This window comes from Orbicella franksi, chromosome 13 (assembly GCF_964199315.1).
Source record: "Orbicella franksi chromosome 13, jaOrbFran1.1, whole genome shotgun sequence".
Taxonomy (NCBI): Eukaryota; Metazoa; Cnidaria; class Anthozoa; order Scleractinia; family Merulinidae; genus Orbicella; species Orbicella franksi.
Genome location: NC_138157.1, coordinates 1,794,992 through 1,809,900, shown reverse-complemented (window position 1 = coordinate 1,809,900; position 14,909 = coordinate 1,794,992). Strand labels below are relative to the sequence as shown.

Sequence of the window (14,909 nt, the reverse complement as noted above, 5' to 3'; positions counted from 1 at the left end):
TCAAAACAAGTTGTACTTTGCACGGCTTTGCTGGATATTTTGAGGCGATACTCTACAAGGATATCATGCTAAGTAAGTTGCATTATGTGAATCTCTCATATTTGATTCGAAGGAGAAGCAGATTGTCGTTTTATTTCTGCTAAACTCAGAACGTACTTCTTTCAACTCGTGGCTCAGCCATTCAGATCAACAGCGCTGATTTCTTAGCCAATCAGGAGCAATTCGACTTATGCGATTTTCCCGCGTTTTCCACTGGCCGCCTGTTTTTGCTCTGAGTTCTTATTATTGGCTATTATTGGTTCATTACTTTGTCACAGGAATGGTTATTATTTTGCTACTTTATCAACTATATTGCTCAAATAGTTTCTTCTTTCACACTCTCGCGTGTTTCTGTTTTCCTAGGTATCAAACCAGATACTCATTCAGAAGGGATGTTCAGTTGGTTTCCATTTTTCTTTCCCATAAAGGTGCGTGAGCTTGGCTATCATTGAAGAAGGCAATAGCAACAAAACATTGTCTACTGTCACTAACACCATTGTTTTTGACTATTTTACAGGAACCACAATACATCACTGCGGGCTCCACAGTAGCTTGTCACTTCTGGAGAAAGTGTACGCCGAAAAAGGTTTGGTACGAGTGGTGTATGTCACGACCCGCCCCAATCCCTCTCCATAATCCTGGAGGAAGATCTTACGTCATTGGCCTTTGATCAAGAAGAGAACTGTGTAGCGTTTTCCTGTTTGTGTTCAACTTTCAGTGTAGTAAAAAGACTTTCAATGCGATGAATTGTCTCACTTGATGAGTATTTCTTTGATTTCTATGAAGAGGGGTCTGGAGCAGTGTCTTGTTGTAATGGGAAGTTTACTAAATGTTGACAGCGTGCATTACATGTTGATGCAGTTTGTATTATTGCTATATCTCGATAAAAACGAAGAACGTTTAGGAAGCAAGTAACTGGCATTTCTGGCGTTGGAGCTGATACGACAAGCGTATTGCTGTTATGAAATGGCTTCTGTTTTGGCCTTAAGTCAGAATACAAAAGCAAAAACCGACACAACGTAGAATGATTTTTTGAAGGTGTACTTAAGTCAGACTTGCCACTCCGACAGACTTGTCACAAAATCTTTCCTCAGTCCTGCTTTGCGTGACGTTGAAATTGTCTCAGGAGGCTACTATTTTCCAACGTATGTAGTGGCTGATAAACCTTTCTCGTCATTGCTTGTTTCACAAGAAAACCCATCAGAAGTCAAACTATATTTCTATCTTGACGACTTATCAATTAATAAGAAAAGTTTTTTTTTTTTCAAAATGAGATTGGAAGTGTTATTGCTCTAAAGCGACAAAATGGCGATCTCTAGCTGAGTTATTCATTCTCGATTCCTTCACTGAATTGAATTCAGTTCAGTTTATATTGGAGTAATTTCGCGAGATCGATGAAGGATGTTATCATGTGCTCCAATCTTCAATCAATGTTGCTTTAACCTCGTTAGTTTTTTATATCAATTGCTGAGCTCGATCTAGACAATGAGATTAATCTTTCTTTTGCTTGAAGTATTTTTTCTTCCTTCAGAAAAAAGCCGTAATTCTTGTGACATCTGTTTGTAAAGAGAAAAAAATAAGAATTTATGACTTATTCTTTATTTATACGATGAAATTGTGTGATAGAACTATGAACATGGAGGCTGGTCGCCAAAACTCATCCAGTGTACTAGTAAGGGAACCCGTCCACACTACGCCGGGGAAATTTGAAAACGCATCTTTATTTCTACTGACGGTTAGGCCTACCGTCCACTCTAATCCGTTACGAAAACGGAGGTTTTTGAAAACGCTCTTTAAACTGGAGGACTTTGAAAACGCGGGCTTTTCGTTTTTATGTGGACGGAAAACACTTTGAAAACGGAGCTAAACGAGGCCATCTCGATGATCATGTGATTCCCTGCCCGAGGTTTCCTCCACCAAAAATCCAAAATGACCGGTGATTGTTGCGTTTTCAAATTTCTCCGGCGTAGTGTGCACGGAAAACGATGCATTTTCAGAGTGAAACCTCCGTAGACGGGGCCTGAATATCGTGAAATTACCGAGCAGCTGCTGAGAAAAACGTAAACACACTTCGGTGTCTCACGTCAACTGCCACTTGGTGTGTAATCCATCAGTCACGTTTTGATGCCAGCAGCACTCGAAAAGCAAAATTATTAAAGTCACGTTTGAAGTCTTGAATAACGCAAATGATATTGAATCACGACGCTTTAATGGATTAAATGACGTTCACGAAAGGAAAATATTGAAATTGTAGTTTGTTTTAGGAGATCATTAAATTCGAATTACATTAGATGCAGTGATTTCTGCCCATAACAACAATTGATGTCACGAAACGAGATCACGAATGACAGAACGAGAGGATTAACGAAGCGTTTTCTTGGTCGGGTGTTGTCAAACTTTGGAAATTTGTCTTTCTTTTTAAACAGAATTTATTACAGAATTGCCACCGAGCTATTGTCCAACTCCATACTATGAATTCGACGCCATAATGTGTTGCTAAAGTCCACTCTCAAGCCTGACATGACAATGGCTTGGTGAATATTAGGCTCATAACGTCCGCCGTGGAACGGGCTCGTTCTCTTTTTCTGTGTGACTGTAATCGGGGTGTTTTTAAGCTTTCAGCAACTGAATCACGCATCACGTTCACTAAACAGATAAATTAAATAGTTCGATTCCCCTACAAGGAAAAGATATACAGAACTGGCGCTCAAATTTGGCTTTAAGTGCAAATTTTTAATACTTTCAGCGGCTTTGAAAGGCAAAATTCTCTGTGCTCATTAGCTTTAATATTTATCAAAAGACCTGAGTCACCGGGCTTGAGTCTCAAGGTAGAGTTTTGAAGCTGGAATATTTAACACTCAGTCTGGATAGATCCGACAGTATACGCCATGATGAAAACTTGGACTTAATTGGTAGAAATTAAGCAAAAAAATAGTAATAAACAGGGTTATTACCGTATTTGAAACGTTGCGCTTGAAATGAAAGACGTCTCGTATATTTTGCACGGAAAATAGATGATGGACTATAGATAAAAGGTAGTATTCCCCTGGTTCCCACTGTGGGGTACGTGACTTATTTCAGTGAACGTAAAAATAAAACAAACAGTCGGACACTGCGAAACTCAGTTTTGTTGTTGTTTTATTACAAAATGAATTATTAAAATATTTTGACAACTTTGTGCTTTGTTGTGGCTCGTTTATGCGTTTGCTGCTCTCAAATTTTATTGTTTTATCTTGCAAAGAAACGGGACTGTAAATATACTTTTGGTATCACTTTGGCAGGTGCATTCCGGGCAAAATTTTGTTTGATGGAGTTTTTATTTTTAATTGTTGGAGAAAATATAATAGAGGATTGCTTTGAATGTGTGAATGGCTGAAAATCAACCGGTCTTTGTTTTTGCGTCGTTAGCATGTTTTAAAAGATATGAAAAAAACAATTTTGCGTTAAAGTTTTCCACTTGTGAATATTCATTTGCCATTCGGAAGCCTTTAATATGTTTTTCAAACTTGAGTCAAGATCTTTTCTGTTTATTTTACGTAAGTATTCCCGATAAGATTTATTTTTAACGAGCTTACGGAAGATACTCGGAGTAGATCAAAATCAAATCTGCGATCGAGTTTTTTCAGATTTTTTTGATAAGTTGAACCTCATTAACGGCAAGTTGTAAACAGTGAAAAGTTATCCTCCATAGAAACAAAGACAAGAAGGTGCCAATAGTCTGATTCATAGCACACTGGGATTATTTGAGCAATTCAATTGTTTTATACGTTCTGAATGCTTTAGCCATTTCAACGCGTTATTGTGTGGTTCACTTTTCTTTGAGCGAAAGGGATACGCGAAAATACAAAGAGATGGATGTTTTTGTAATTTTTTTATTTATTTAACATTTGCCGCTGGTTAAAGTTCGTGATCAACGCTCGAAAGCCGACATACAAAAACACGTTCTCTCATCCGGCAGCCGGCGTTACGGCTCAGAGAGCACTTGTGTATTGAACGTGGGGTTTTAAATTCACGACTCACGTACAACACATCAGTTGATTCAAGTCACAGAGCGACACCGGCTGCATCTCGTTACGATGTTCAGCGACTCTCAAGACTCAGTTGTACCTGTTACCGAAGTCGTCGTCAGCGCGATTTTTTTATGTCTCATCAACATTGGAATAATCGTTGGCAATCTTCTGGTGTTGATTATCGTTTGGCGCACGTCGAAACTACACGAGCCCAATTATTTCTTCCTCTGTAGCCTCAGTGTTGCGGACCTGCTTGTGGGTTTAATTTACTGCCCGTTGCTGATTGTCAGTGTGGTAAAACAGTCCTGGGTGTTTGGGAATTTAATGTGCCATGTACATGCCGTGACTGTGAGCATATCATTGAATGCCTCCCTGATGAATCTTTGCGCGATTTCAGTGGACAGATATTATTTCATCACGAGACCTTTACGCTACAGAGACATCGTCACTCGTCGTAGAACTGTTTTCAGTATTGCGTTTGTGTGGGTTCATTCTGTTTTCTGGGCGATCGCGCCTTTATTTGGTTGGGGAGAGTACACTTACGAAGCCAGCACGGCCACATGCAAGCCGAATTGGAACGGGGAGGGACTCGTTGATAAATCATACGCACTTTGTTTAGCAGTTATTTGTTTCCTAGTTCCCGTTCTGGTAATGATTCTTGCATACGCAATGATCTACAAAACCGCTAGGAAACAGCTAAGGAACATTCAAATCCCAGGAGGTGTAACCAACGAACAATCCACAGAGAGAAATAAAGCTTCAAGAACCGTTCTCGTGATTATCGGGGTGTTTTTTCTTTGTTGGTCCGTTTATACCGCGGTTTCGTTGTGGAAACTTTTTGCTTCGTTAAGCGACCTCCCGCCTCGCCTAGTTCGTGTTGGACTTTACCTGGCTGTTTCAAACAGTTGCCTTAACTTTTACATCTACGCCATACGAGATAAAGTTTTCAGGAAAGGACTCAAGCGTTTGTTTGTGTTGTGTCAAAGTTTACGCGAAGAAGGGACTCGTTCGAATTTGAATCCCCCCGCGAAACCGAACTCAGGTCAGTCGCTCGACCATGATTTTCCCACGGCGGGCTCTCGACAGATTTTGGCACTTCAAACGACTGTTTGACAAGGCTCTTTCTCTGTGGGTTAAAAGATATTTTACTCATCATAATTCTGTGGGGGAGAAGTGACTGAGGCAGAACAAGAGACAGGAAGAAACGTCAAACAAGTCAAGTGCCAGACTTGAGCTGTCTTCTGCCGACAGGAAATTACTTCACTCTAAATTTCAGGCGCGCTTCTCCCTCTTCTTTTCTGCGTGTGACTCGTTTGTTGTTGGAGGCACGGATGAGGACTGCACTGAACATGTTCACTTGTGAAGACATAGGGGGATATAGAAGATTAACGTGATATGAACCGAGGAATGATGAATCCTGATTTTTATGATTTCTGAATTTTCTGTGGTGGCGATTTTTTTCGCCAGTCGCACTCGCTAATTTGTGATAGAGAAGAAGAACTACAGCTATCTCGAACGAAAAATGAGTAAGAAAAATGGTCGTAAAGGCGGGAGTTATTTATCGCCTGTAGTAAGCAAGAGAGTTTTATCTAGATCAACTCCCGTTGTTGTAGACTATTGCACAGAAAATTATCCAAGAGAAATTGCGCAGAAATATTAACCCTATTTGTGATATTGCCATTTACAAAAATCTATTCAGTACAAACACACAGCTTTTGATGACGTCCTTTACTTGTTCTTACAAAACGTTTTTCAGAGGTAAGAAGGTGCTCTGAAATTTTAAGTTTTTAGTCGGTGTTATAAATAGTACTTAAGCTTCTTCCTTCAGTGATATAAAGTCGTTCGCAAATTAGAAAGTACATCGAAGTATGAATAACCTACAAAGAGGTAATTAGGCTATTATTAGGACAGGTTAATTCTGCTTACCATGTCAATCAAATAATTCATCGACAATGTGACACTGATCGTAACACCAAATTCTCATATGTAACATTACAAGAAATGTATATCCACTGGTGAGGTGAATTGATTTTTAGATCTAGGGGCCTATGTTAAATAGTAATAAAATTCTGTTTTATCGCATTAATTTGTGTCAATTTTGTCCATGTTATAGATAACAATGTATTCGACGTTGTTCGTTTTAAAAATAAAAATGTCTTACTTGACTGGAATTCAAGAATTCCTACACTAGTAGAAAATAAATCTAAGTAAATAGGTCGCAGCCGCAAATTTCAAAACACGCTTGTCCATTACATGAAATAGCTCGTCTTTATACTGAACTTGTCGCTAAATTCAATCTTGTTCCCATTCTTTTCAATCACCTCAGTAATCGCTGACCGAGAAACGTGAAAACTCTGGGTTCCAAACTAAGGGATTTAAATTATTGAAAAGCTTTCCCATTGTTAAAAGTAAACTCCTACAAATTAAATTCTTGTTTGAGGCGTTACCACACCCCGCATGCATCACAATTTATTAAAACTTTAATTAAAGCAAAATGTACTCGTTTACGAACGTGGAACATTGCTATAAAAATTAGCCACAGCTGTTTCTTGTCTCTTTCCTTTAGTTTTAAACCTTCCTTGTACAGCTTGTTTCAGTTTCTAACCAAAAGTAAATCAATAATTCATCAAGCATCAGTTTTGAAGCGCGGGGGATTATGTTGTATTATCTCGCACCAAGCAGTTCGATTTTGTACAAAATGTTGCATCCCATAAAGTTTAAATTGTCTTTTACTCTAGCTAACCTTCATGGACTGAGACATTTCCTTAATTTATCAGGCCAACATACATAAAGGAAGTCGACTTGTGTTGGAAAATTAATTTTATTGTTAAAGTAATAAAGCATTGAAGATAATTGGCATTTGTTGAGTTTTGGCAAAGTGTCTTCAATTATTCAGTCGGAAGATCGTGCGCTGGAAAATTAACCCAATCCATATGAGAATATTGTTTTAAGGATAAAATAAGACGTAGTCTTGAGGGGAATTTGCCAAAACAAAGAAACAAAGCGAGATTATGATAATTGTCAGAAATACACCGCAAAGCCAGTCTCTCTGATTCTATCTTCTCTGTCTATGGCAGTAAATCAATCCTGAATCTTAAACTGAGTCAAACTTCAGTTCATCCAACTCAAAAAGTTGATCGTTGGAGCTAAGAATCCACATTTTTCGGCTAAGAATCGCGGGACATATATAAACTTTATTTTTAATTAAAAACATGGATAATTTGATTGACCGGAAAAGGGACTATCGCCGGAATATTTTTCCACTGCAGAACAGTTTATCATTAAAATTCTCCTTCATTTCAGCTTGGGTTGTGTAAAAATATCGTAACGTAAAACGGCGCAAAACCTCATTGATAAACGATTTGACGTAGAAATTCTCTGGTTAAAAATGGTGAAATCGTTTCAGAGATTTAGAAAACACATGTTTTTCTGCGCTACGGATATATCTTTACGTATGATAAGCACGCGTACGTGCGTCTTGTTGATAAATGTTGTGTTGTCTTGATAGCAAGTGGTTCGAGATCAATGAAAATGTTGCTATTGATAAAGACTCAAGATATCCCTTGCGATAAAATTTAGGGCTTACATTTTCTTTGACGAGTGAAGTGAAAAAGCTCGTTTCAGATATGACATGTATAACATTGAGTACGAATAAAATTGCGATGTGTTTTTCGATGGTATCATAATGTCAGGCTTCTTGTCGTATTCAGTCTAGCTAGGTTTAAAACTACATTAAAATTCGTTCAAATCTTTTAAAAAGCACAAAATCGTGGTGAAACGTATGCAGTTGAGTCTGTAAAAACCTGACGATCTTTTTTTACAATAAATCAGATTAAATAAAGGAGAAAGTTCCAAAGAGTGCTTAATAAAACATTATTTGCCGCGTCGCCTGTAAAGCTGTGGGTCGAGTCCTATGTAGACTGTTACGAAGAATCACGCCACTATTTGGCGGGAACATCTGGCGGGAAACGTATCCTAAGCGGTTTCTGAGACTCGTTCTTGAGATGTAACAGGAATTTGGTCAAAGTCGTCTGAACTTCTCTTCTCCTTATCCAGATTGTAGAAATAACTAAAGTTTGACACAATCACTGGAACAGGCAGGGCCAGGGTGAGCACTCCTGCGACTGCGCACAATGAACCAATCACCTTTCCCCATGGCGTAGTGGGCGCCTTGTCTCCGTATCCAACCTAATAAGCGCGTAATAACAAATGTTTCAATTTTCTGGTCATTTAATTTTGACAAAAAATGGAACATTCCGGAATCTACTTTCTACTCGTTGTGGTAAAATTTATAGGATAAGAATAGTTCTTTCACATCCGAAAATGAAAGACAGTAGTTGCTTGCGTTGTAAAAACGGAAAAATTTGCAAATTATCAATTTTTCTGAATAAAGACAATTATCTTTCAAAAGGATTACGTTAAATTAGACATTGCTTTGCCTCTTTATCTACGGCCGATGTATTTCCTGCGCAACCTAGATATGACTGATATTTTTCAGATAGGACTCATGTTTTTTCTCAAATTTCCCTTACTAGTAATGTAGCTCATATGAGCAGCTGATTCATAAGGGCAACGTTTTGTTTTGTGAAACGTAATTTTGGGCATAGCTTTCAATATAATTTTTCATAAGCAATGTTGAGTACTTTATTTTAATTTAATCATCTTGTTAGTATATATTTTTTTTGTGGAAATAAAATTTCCTCTTACGACAGAAACAGAAATTGGCCGGAGACTATTATTCAAGAGCCGAGGACAAGATTTTTCACAAGAGAAGTTGAATTTTTCGTTTTGACTTGAAAACTCCACGAAAGACGCCTGAATTTAAATAGTTCGTGAACGCCAGCCATGATTTACCTTTGAACTATTAGACTGACTGATTAAAAAATATATTCGCATTCACTTATGTTCATATACTAAATGTTGATTTTCAAGCTTGTTCTACTTGGCGCCGGATAATCTCGGCGTGAGAAGTTAAAATGGAGAAATATGAGCAGAAATCGATACGAAGCGGGACTTATGATTCAAAACACAAGCCATTTTACTACAGCATTCGCTCTTGTTTATTGAAAGCTATATGTTTTCGCAGCGATTTGTGATTTTGCCTTCGTTCGCGTAGAATAAAATTAATCAATGGATTGGTATTCGCTTTCGGAACCAGCAGGAAAAATAATAAGTGTTCTCGTCACCTTCGAAAATGAAATGCTAAATGTTATGAATTGGGAAATTAGACGTGCTTAATGAGAGATGGAAAATACGCAATCAGTAAAATGGCTTGCATTGCGCGTGAATGATGAATGCTACCTTGCTTTTTGAACTTTAGTTATCAAATGCGTATTTTTGTTTTCACTTTTAATAGAGGCGTTTCATGTTTCCATGACTAGAATTTGCAAAATGTATGTTGTATTATTCTTCTCTGTGTTTATTAGCTTGTTATATTCAAAGTGTACACCGACGGACAATATGCAAATTCGTTTTTCTTTTCATAAATTGAAGTGAATGACCTTCAACCGCATATTGTGGTATCGACAAGTGTCGTCCTTTTCAAACATGCTAGTTGCTCCCCTGACGTAATAAAAGTTGGAGTATAACTCGAAAGCAATCAATTTTCAATCTACACGTTGTTGTGACTGGACGCCAGTCGTGGATTTTTCTATTTCATTAGGCCGTACATACAAAGGCGCTTTTTTCGCACAATTATCAGAGAAATATAATCAATGAATACAAGAAGAGGAAAATATTTAGAACTCCTAAAAACTTACCGTTGTCATAGTAACCACAGACCACCAAAATGCTTCAGGGATGCTGCCAAAATTAGCACTCTCTGCGTAGTAAACTCCGCTTGAAAAGATTATAACTCCCATGAGTAGGAAAAAAGACAATAGAAGTAATTCACGGAGACTTGCCTTCAATGTCATGCCGAGAATCTTTAACCCTCGGTAATGCCTGGACAGTTTGAAGATTCGAAACACGCGAACCAGCCGTAATATGCGAAAGAAAGCGACATAAGAAGTATTGCTAGTTTCACTGCTCCCGCCAGCTGACAATCCCAGAATAATGTAATATGGCAATATAGCGATCAAGTCAATAATGTTTAGAAACGATCGAACGAACTTTAACTTCTGTGGAGCCGCCAGCAAACGAGCAACATATTCAAAAGTGAACCAGGCTACACAGAAAATTTCTAAGCCGTAAAGTGCAGAAATCTTGTCATTGCGACTTTCACGGAAGCGCGGCAGAGTCTCAATGCAAAATATTACTATGGACAATAAAATTACCAACACGGACCAAATGGCCACTATTTGCGCTGGTAAGGACGAATGAGGCAACTCCATAACTTGCCATATTTTTCTTTGGATGGGGTTCTCTGGTAGCGGGCCTGAATCTTGATCAACCACGTTCATTTCCATCGTCTTAAAACGTTCAATAACATCCTCTCCCAACTGAAAAAATTGAATTTCGTCGAAGAAGGTCTTGCGGTCAATCTCTACAGGCCTGAGCAGCTTTCCGCGTGATTGATAAAAATATAAGATGGCATCGAACGCCACGCGATTTCTGTCGAAGAAAAATTCCCTTTTCTTCGAATCATAGTATTTTTCGCGCTTTTTAGGCGAGCCCAACAGGGAATTGGGGAAGCGCGACAATGTCGATTCCAAGGTTTCAAAAATCATTCCACTGACGTTGATTTTGACCCGTACTCCACCTCTTTTCGTCGATCTTGCAAGAAGCGGATATACGGATATTTTATCCGGACGTAAATATTTCGCGGCTTGTTCGAAAGCGCCTGTACCGAGATCGCTGTTAAAACGGCCTCGAGGAGATCTTCCTTCAGGCGAGTATCTTCCCCGTGATGTCGAAGACGTGCAAGAGCGGCCGTCGATTGAATGATGTCGATATCTGCGGCCGCCTTCTCCTCCTTCAAGCCCCTCTGCGTTTAATCCTTGGGCACCCGAAATAAGAACAGCTTCCATCGTTTTACTTTTTTTACTTCACGGGCAAAACAAAGTTTTCAATCGTTAAATAGTTTTCGTTTTTTCCGTGCAGTTTTTCCCGGCGAGGAAGAGCTCAGAATCAAAGATGACTTCTTGAACGCTAATTTCTGTTTTGCTAAGAAAACCGCACAGATGGCGCGAAAGATGGTTTTCCATAAATGCTCGCTTTACGTCCAACGAGGTAATTACACAAATCCCCCAAATCAATTGAATTCTCAGCGACTGGGTAGCCCACCGTAAAAAGAATATTATTTGCCTAAGAAATAGGCGCCCATTTGCCCTTTGAGGCGCTACCAACATTACAATATAATGGAAATTCGCGGGAGTTTATGCCAATATCATGGGCCTAGTCACGTGATCCGATGATTGCCTTCCTTTTTAACACAGCTTGTTGATTCACCTGTCCTTGGCGCGGATTCGTCGACTCCTTTTCACTTGCAGCGGGATGAAACTGTTCATCTCTTTCAAGGCCGAGGTGGGAAAAAAGTGATCGGCCTACTGAAATAGCATGTTTTCCGTCGATTTTGTTTACGTTATCAAAATGTCGTCGATTCCGGATATTTTAAGTTTCCTGTTACGAAAATGAACTTTTGGGCGATCGATCTTTTTGACGGCATGGGCTTTGTTTGAAAATGAATATTTTATGCTGAGGGATTATTTATCTCTTTAGCGAAAACCTTAAAGAAAGCTTTTTATGGCAACGATTTAAGTTGCGATGTAGCTTGCCACAATAGTATGTCCACGACAATGATCTTTTGCTGAAACATGGAAAAAACACAAAATAATACAATCGCGACTGTCTAAGTTATGTTTGTGGGATTCAGATCCAGTCGTTCGATTTTCCGTTTTTTGAGAGTTGAGTCAACAGATACTGTCACGTCTGTTTTGTTTCGCTGGTTCTCTTTATTAATTCTGAAACGCGGTTGTTGACTCTTCAGATACAAAAACAGAGCCAGAGGCAATATTTTTACCATTTCCTTTGATTATATTGATTGATCTCATTTTCAAGTTCTGCGGTAACTTTTTGCCATTAGCACGAGAAACAAATCCAGCAAATAAATTACAATCGTCTTTGAAACAACGATTTATAATTAGCTTTCATATTACCAGGTTGGCCAGAATTCAGCTCATGAAAAATGACCAAAGAAAATTGCAGTCCTTATAGATATACATGTGTAACTTTAATTTGTGCACAAATGACGCTAGGAAATAAAAATTTAAACGAGTCTTCTTTCGTGAACTGATATCAATATTCTGATGCCATATGAATTGCAAAATCAGTCGGGAAAAATTGTCACCTTGGGAATCATCGAATCCAAAGTTAATTAGAAGGACAGTGAGTGTTTTTCTTATGTTTCAGGGAATACATGTAATACTAAAGAAGTTCTTACCTATGATATTAGGAATTAGAGCTGGCAATGGGTTTAGAACAGCGCTTAATTCAATTAGTTAAAAAGTTCCTGGCTTTGAATGTACATAGATTGCGGTTCTACAAGACGAATGTCACTGGCAGGTTTCTATCTCCATGGCAACTGGTCATGTCAGCTGAAGATAAGCGTCTTTGTTATTAAGTCAAGGCAGGAGCCATAATCGGGGACGGAGACTGTAAGCGCGCGCCATTTCTAGTATTGGGGCCGTCCCTATGATATGGGACAACAATTCTATTTTTAGAACAAATTGCGCCATCGCCTGCGGCACACGCGCGTACATGCTACGCGAGGATTTTTGCGGATGTAGCGCGGGGAAATGGCGTCCGAAATTCCCGAAATGTTTGATGCTTTTAGCCTACAACTCAATACTTTCATGTCTGTTGGAATTTTGCTTCAGTGTTTTCGTCGTAAGCTGCTCCAGTTTGAGTGAGGTAAGACAGTGTCTAATTTAGTTATGTGCCGCTTTATATCACTGACCAAGTTGTGCTCCGCAGCTTCTTTTACAAGGGCTCCACATTACTCCACTCTAAGTTTCACATATGTTGAAGATTAACAGTTTCTCCAAAACGCAGCAAAACACTAGATGGATATATTTGGATATAGCAGCGTTTCAGGACTTCAAAGTTTCCCTCCTCTTGCCACACGCTTGCAAGGATTTTACCAGAGTCTATCTCGACCGAACAGTAAAAAAAAAATAATTGTAAGTTTGAGTTTCACCTGAATTGTAAGCAACGCTTGATGTTTTATCAAGGCCCAATAAGCGACAATAAAGTTTATGTCTGTAGAGGCTGCTCAGTTTTGTTTTGTAAAAATCTAATAAATTGACTGTTGTCGATGAAGAAGAGCGCCCGCCGATGGGTGTTTTGCACAGTCAGTAAAACATGACAAATTGGACTTCCCCATTTTCGAGTGAAAACGTACATCGAACTCATGTATCTCTAGGTTTTAAATATGTTTAAGGTTGATAAATGTTTGAGAACATATTAAAAGCTTAGCTGAAAATATGTGAACACAGCAGAAATATAGTATTGTAAATGGTTTGAACCCAGGAGTATCAGTAGTTCGTATAGTGTGATCGTCCGGGTGAGGGTAGTTCTGAAAAGAACTCTCGTTGGTGACTGACGTTTCGACAACCTGAGCGGAAGTCATCTTCAGAGTCGAGTGAATAGTTTTGTCAGTCGATGATGTTATAAGTCTGGTCCGTTGAACATGAGTGGTCAGTTTAGCCATGATGGTATTGGCTGAAAGACTCGTGTAAAGTTTGTCATCGGTCATTGGTGGGTTTCGACCCGTCTATTGTTAGTCAAATTGGTCGGCTTTCTTTCGGCTTTCTTTAATCAACGTCAATAGTCACGGTACTCGAATAAAGATTTCGATTTTTTTGGTTGAGTTATCAAAACTCCTTGTCTATTTTATTTTCGCAGTGTAAAATTTCACTATGTTAAAGCAACACTCATGATGTTAGTAGCCTTTTGGCGTTGGTGAAAATTGTTGCAGCATCTCGGCACAAAAGACAGCGAAAGAAATCTTTGTCAAGATTTGTTGACAATTGAAAACACCGGCTCGGACTTGAAAGTGCACGCGCTGCACTATGCAAAATGAGCCACTTGTACGCGTCAGACTTTCCTTTCAAAAACTTTTGCAAACTCGCCAAACAAACAGAAACAATAAGAAACTATCAAAACAGGGTTTGGTTATGATTAAGCATTGTTTAGGAAACTCACAAATTAACTCGATACCAGAGTAAAGAGTTTTCTTACATAACTTTTCTTTATAAAACAAGCGCAAAAGCTTACGCGTACAACTAGCGCGAGCATTCATTCACGGCGCGAAATCGAAGTCATGTTTTCGACCCTGAAAAACTCACCTTTTCCATTAGTTCAGAGCATAAAACTACATATAAGAGCCCTGGTTCTTATTCCCTGCCTTATTCCCTGCCATCGCTGTGAAAAATCTGCAAGAGAATCTCGCAACTCTCACCATTTGATCACGCAACGTGACAACATCCACGCGAGAGCCCCCGACATGTGCGTGGATCCGCGCGGATATATGACGTCAGGATGGCGCAATTTGTTCTAAAAATAGAAAAATTGTCCCATATCATAGGTGCGCTCGGATCCCAAGACTTACGGTCTCCGTCCCCGATTATGGCTCCTGTCGTAACGGAACTAATCTTATAGTGAACTAATCTTATAATGAGCGCAGAATACATCGCCTGAAGGTAAGTTACCAACAACAAAAGCAACAACAACAACAACAACAATCTTTATTTTCGTTTTTCAACATATCGTTACAATTGGCCTGGCCCGCGGCCAGTCTAACATAATCTAATTACAAACGTGCTTTTTTATAAATACATTGCAATCGGAAAATCGACAAAAGGTGGGTTTGATCATGAATAACCGTCGTTTGATACTCGCAAAACAGTCTTTTTCCCCTCC

At 39.0% G+C, this 14,909-nt stretch overlaps 3 protein-coding genes across 3 annotated transcripts in view; 2 read left to right on the top strand and 1 right to left on the bottom strand.

Annotated features, from left to right (window-relative positions):
* LOC145466715 (protein arginine N-methyltransferase 5-like) overlaps positions 1-3,216 on the top strand; it is a 14,200-nt gene extending 10,984 nt beyond the window's left edge. Inside the window, exons 20-22 of the mRNA XM_081450423.1 lie at positions 1-72; positions 403-467; positions 557-3,216. The exon at positions 1-72 is cut by the window's left edge and continues 45 nt beyond it. Coding sequence (XP_081306549.1) covers positions 1-72; positions 403-467; positions 557-709 — 290 coding nt within the window. The 3' untranslated portion in view covers positions 710-3,216. The remainder of the gene's footprint in view (positions 73-402; positions 468-556) is intronic.
* Positions 3,217-3,289: 73 nt separating this feature from the next.
* On the top strand, positions 3,290-6,131 carry LOC145466717 (rhodopsin, GQ-coupled-like). Its single transcript, XM_081450424.1, has one exon. It carries the CDS (start codon positions 4,116-4,118, stop codon positions 5,160-5,162), a length of 1,047 nt encoding a protein of 348 aa, XP_081306550.1. The 5' UTR covers positions 3,290-4,115; the 3' UTR covers positions 5,163-6,131.
* A 74-nt stretch (positions 6,132-6,205) lies between these two features.
* LOC145466713 (potassium voltage-gated channel subfamily A member 1-like) lies at positions 6,206-12,048 on the bottom strand. The gene is made up of 2 exons (XM_081450421.1): positions 9,809-12,048; positions 6,206-8,237 (listed from the first exon to the last, which is right to left on the bottom strand). The coding sequence occupies exons 1-2, from the start codon at positions 11,015-11,017 to the stop codon at positions 8,025-8,027; spliced, it is 1,422 nt and encodes a 473-aa protein (XP_081306547.1). The 5' UTR covers positions 11,018-12,048; the 3' UTR covers positions 6,206-8,024.
* Positions 12,049-14,909: the final 2,861 nt, after the last annotated feature.

What these genes read in the sequence shown, in the direction of transcription:
- LOC145466713 (XM_081450421.1), bottom strand. Translation starts at nt 11,017, where the DNA reads ATGGAAGCTGTTCTTATTTCGGGTGCCCAAGGATTAAACGCAGAGGGG. An exon ending in CTGTGGTTACTATGACAACG is followed by an intron (nt 8,238 to 9,808) that starts GTAAGTTTTTAG and finishes CGCGCTTATTAG; the next exon opens with GTTGGATACGGAGACAAGGC.
- LOC145466717 (XM_081450424.1), top strand. Translation starts at nt 4,116, where the DNA reads ATGTTCAGCGACTCTCAAGACTCAGTTGTACCTGTTACCGAAGTCGTC.